This window comes from Pelmatolapia mariae, linkage group LG22, assembly GCF_036321145.2.
Source record: "Pelmatolapia mariae isolate MD_Pm_ZW linkage group LG22, Pm_UMD_F_2, whole genome shotgun sequence".
Taxonomy (NCBI): domain Eukaryota; kingdom Metazoa; phylum Chordata; class Actinopteri; order Cichliformes; family Cichlidae; genus Pelmatolapia; species Pelmatolapia mariae.
This window is the reverse complement of record NC_086245.2, coordinates 2,131,124-2,135,393: the sequence shown is the minus strand read 5'-3', so window position 1 is coordinate 2,135,393 and position 4,270 is coordinate 2,131,124. Positions and strand designations below refer to the sequence as shown.

Genomic DNA, 4,270 nt, shown 5'->3' with positions numbered 1-4,270 from the left:
CACAACATGCAGCACTATTAGTTATCTCAGTCTCCCAGAGTAGCATTTCTAATTTTGATTGAAACTGTCAGAGAAAACAGCAGCCTCGAGCAAGCCAGGATATTAGTTTACAGAGGCTTTTAAAATTATATGTCTAACGTTAAAATGTTGGTGACACAATAATTTCATCCTAATGGTACTGACATATTCATAGGGTTAATTTTTGAGACAAAATATCATGAGGTAGTCATGATTTTGCAAATATTCCACCTTGAAGTGCAGTTTGCACAAATTGTTTTAAAAATGCACTCACCCTACAAACATTACTGATGAGTCAAGATCTGCACAAATTGACAGAAACACTGAAGCAGCTACACATTTTATTCTTATTGTCATGTATGTCCTATTTGTCAGGTGACAGTAGAACCAACACAAAGCCCAGAGAGTGATGGTGATATAAGATCACAGGTGAAATTGGATGATGACTTGTTGGTTCATGACTGTATTTGAAGCATATGTGTGACTGCATGTATGTGGAATGTCTCACTGTTATTTATCAGGTGACAGAGGCAGCTCTGCTATGTTGTAGCTCAGACAGAGGTGAAGAGGCGAGATCACAGGTGACTGACTGATGTTTTGGTGCTATATTAACTAGTATTTATTATCATGACTATTGTTAGGCTGCTGATGTAAATTGATTCATTAGTGTATATTTAACAAAGAATCTGAATTGACATGTCTCACTTTTTATATGGCACGAATCAGTGTGTTATTTTATCAGGTGGCAATATGTCGTAGTGCAGTCAGAGGGGAAGAGCCAGGGCCAAAGGTGAGGCACATCAAGCACAGAATAACAATTTTAATCTGAGGATTAAATGCATGTACTGAGGCTGAAAGAAGCTTCAGTGTCTCAGAAGACTAAAAACATGGCTAAGGTCAACAATGACTCAAATGAGAATAAACAATGCTGCTGTATGCCATGTCCACCAGGAGAGACTGGACAGTATAGATGTAAAACCAATATGCCAGCAGTTTATCTCAGTTAATGAGAGGAGAAGACATGTGTTTGGCTCCTTCACATAGTGGACATTGAGTTGTTGTGTGGGGCACCAGTAGTCCATGTCTGTTGCTGTAACAGTAGTTCATGTTTAGAATAAAAAATCCCAGCTCACTGATTTGATCGGGGCAACAGTGCCTAAAATGTTGCATAATTTTGCTGAAACCACCAGTCATTCAGTGTTCCCTTAGTGCTAATGTATCAGAGATGTTGGTGTACTATAACTGAAGTAATGTTGTTAAGTCCTTAAAGTCATATTCTTTTATTGTCATGACTGTACTTGAAACTATTTTTATTTTTGTATGATACCTGATTTATATGGAATATGGCTGAAGTAAACTAAAGTCTAAAATACTTAGTCATTTGTTTAATAGTAATTTAACATTATATAATTCACATATAAAACTATGAATTAAAATTTTAAATGGTTTAAAAGCATGTAGAATAGCATATGTAGGCAAGTATATTTCTCCTTTTTTTTTTTTATCAAGAAGCAAAGACAAAAAGGGGAAAAAAAGAAACAGGGCAGGGTTCGGTGGTTGAATCATCCGTCCCCACCAATGCCAAAACCAAATCTACACCCTTGCCCTAGTTGCTGTGCCTCATCTGTCAGCTGTATCCCCTTGTCAAGTCTGTGTTTCTGTGTTATGTTTTGTGGTTTACTTTGAAAGTCTGTGTCTCGTGTTAATGTGTCTGGTTTGCTGTCTCGTTAGCCCTGATTTGTCCCAGCTGTATTTCCCTCCTGTCTCCCATTTCCTGATCGCTCCCTCTGTGTATTTAAGCCCTGTGTTTACTTTGGTTTGAGTTGTGATCTCTCTCTCATGTGTATTCTCTCTGCTTGCCTACATTCAAGTTCAGCAGTAAAGCTGTTTTGAGTTCATGTTTTTGCCTCTGTGTATCTGCACATTGGGTCCACCAATCCTGCCTACACACAACTCATGACATACTGAAGTGGAGATGACATATAAGATGTCATGTCATCTGTGTGAGTGTGTGTGTGTGTAATAAAAAAAACAGGTGAAATAACTATATCAAGACTAGAAATTATGAAGAGGAAATACCTAATATACCATCAACTTGGCTCCTATTTCTTTAAAAGTATATTAAATGTGGAAATAACAACATAGTCAATCTTTTCAAATTATATAACTTTTGTTTTTTTTATTTTGGTTGGGCTTATTAAATGTTTCTATTTTAAGGTGTATTTGTTAAACTCAAGTACTCAAAGACCATGTTTACTAATTAGATTTTTATTCTTTTTAGAACAGATCATACACACACAAGGATGAATGTAGAGGCATTTGTTATGATTTTTGTATTTATGAAATGCAACAATTTTTATTGTTTTTTTTTTTTATATGAGAAGTAGAAGTAACAAGGAAACAAAGGATATTACAGCACATAACCAAAGAGCAGTACCACAAGAAAAACAGCATCAAAGACTCAGTGATTGACATCAGGACTGGGAACACTGGTCTCTCCTCAGTATCTCTGAGACCAGAGTCTGGGAGCCCTGGGTGGCCTCGCAGGTCACAGAGCCCACCTTCTCCCACTGGTATGCAGGGAGCCTCAGGGTGCTGCTCCAGCTGTAGAGGCCATCGTTCTCCTGCACCACAGGGCTCCTGCTCTCCTCCCGGCTGATGCTGCCACTGCCATCCACCTTCCAGGACAGCCTCCAGTCTGAGGGGAAGCCCTTGTTGGCCAGACATGTGAGTGTGGCCATTCCCTGCATCAGCTCCTCACTAGAAGGACCCAGCACCTTCAGGGCGGGGCGGGTATCACCTAGGAAACACCAATCAGCTTAGAGCACAGGAACCACAATTTGAATTTCTCCGTTAAGAAGTTTCTGTCAGGTGTTTTTTCTGCTCCACCAGTCATTCACTCACACATTGTTTCACTTCCCTTTAAGAAACCTCTCATGCATATCAGCACAGAGAGAATCATCACACAGTTTGACCTGAAATATGTTCAAACTACACTGGAAATAAAAGAAGCAGATGTGGAAACATTTACAGTAGAAGTTTAGCTTTAAAATTAGTGTATATAATAAAAGTTATTTCTGTTTCACTTTGACAGAAATGGAGAGAAAAAAAATATTAATGTTGCAGAGCTAATCTTAATTAGCCCTGTCAAAGAGGGCAAACATCCACCCTGAATCTTTTTAAAATAATTAAACTGTGTTTATTATTAAATATTAGGTTTTTTCTTTGCTTGTCAGAATGCCTGAATGACAGAAATGTATTTTTTCAACTTACTTCCAACATCCAGTCTGGTTCCTCCACCAAAAGTCCACCACAGTGACACAAACTCATTTAGCCACCGTACAAAAACCTCTGACTGTAGAGAGACACGGCTCTCTGACTCTGTTAGACTGAACTAAACCTACAAGCCCTCAAAATACAACTTTATCATCAGAACCAGAAATAATAATTAATACAATGAAGTATCCTAGGCTTGCATTGGAAAATGTAATGAGTTTTTGAATGTACATTTTAAAAGCTCACTTTATAATTACATAATATTTTTGGGGGTATGAAATAAAGTTAATATAAATGTTATAAATGTATAAATTAAAAAAGCTCTAAGTCTGACTTACTTCCAAATTCCAGTCTGGTTCCTCCACCAAAAGTCCACCACAGTGATACAAACTCATTGAGGCGCCGTACAAAAACCTCTGACTGTAGAGAGACACGGCTCTCTGACTCTGAAACAAACAAACTCAACAAAATAATTCACTCCTTCCTTTTCAGTTTTACCAACTGATCTAAAAAAATGAAATCATTGCAGTGTTACACATTTAAAGAACATATATTTTTATTTTGAATATATGAGTTTTGAAAATGGATGAAATGGGTTTTTTGGGGACTTCTTCCTCTGATGATATCAAATCAATCAATAATGAAATCATCAACTTGAAATGGAATTTAAAACTTGATTTAATATGTGTCAGTATAAACTGAGACCTTTTTGATTCTCAAAAATATTTTTTTTTCATTTTTCACATGTTATACAGTGTAGGTTAATTGTAATAAATCCATAAATACTAAAAAAAAAATACATAAAGACATATTTGCCTACAATAAACTGAAATATATACAGGTCCTTCTCAAAAAATTAGCATATTGTGATAAAGTTCATTATTTCCTGTAATGTACTGATAAACATTAGACTTTCATATATTTTAGATTCATTACACACAACTGAAGTAGTTCAAGCCTTTCATTGTTTTAATAT

The 4,270-nt window shown here is 36.4% G+C and overlaps 1 gene segment (V, D, J or C); it reads right to left on the bottom strand.

Moving 5' to 3' along the window:
* Positions 1-2,312: 2,312 nt before the first annotated feature.
* On the bottom strand, positions 2,313-3,699 carry LOC134619759 (Ig kappa-b4 chain C region-like). The segment is given in 2 exon segments: positions 2,313-2,818; positions 3,633-3,699. A coding segment is annotated over 1 exon segment (276 nt).
* Between the last annotated feature and the right edge of the window lie 571 nt (positions 3,700-4,270).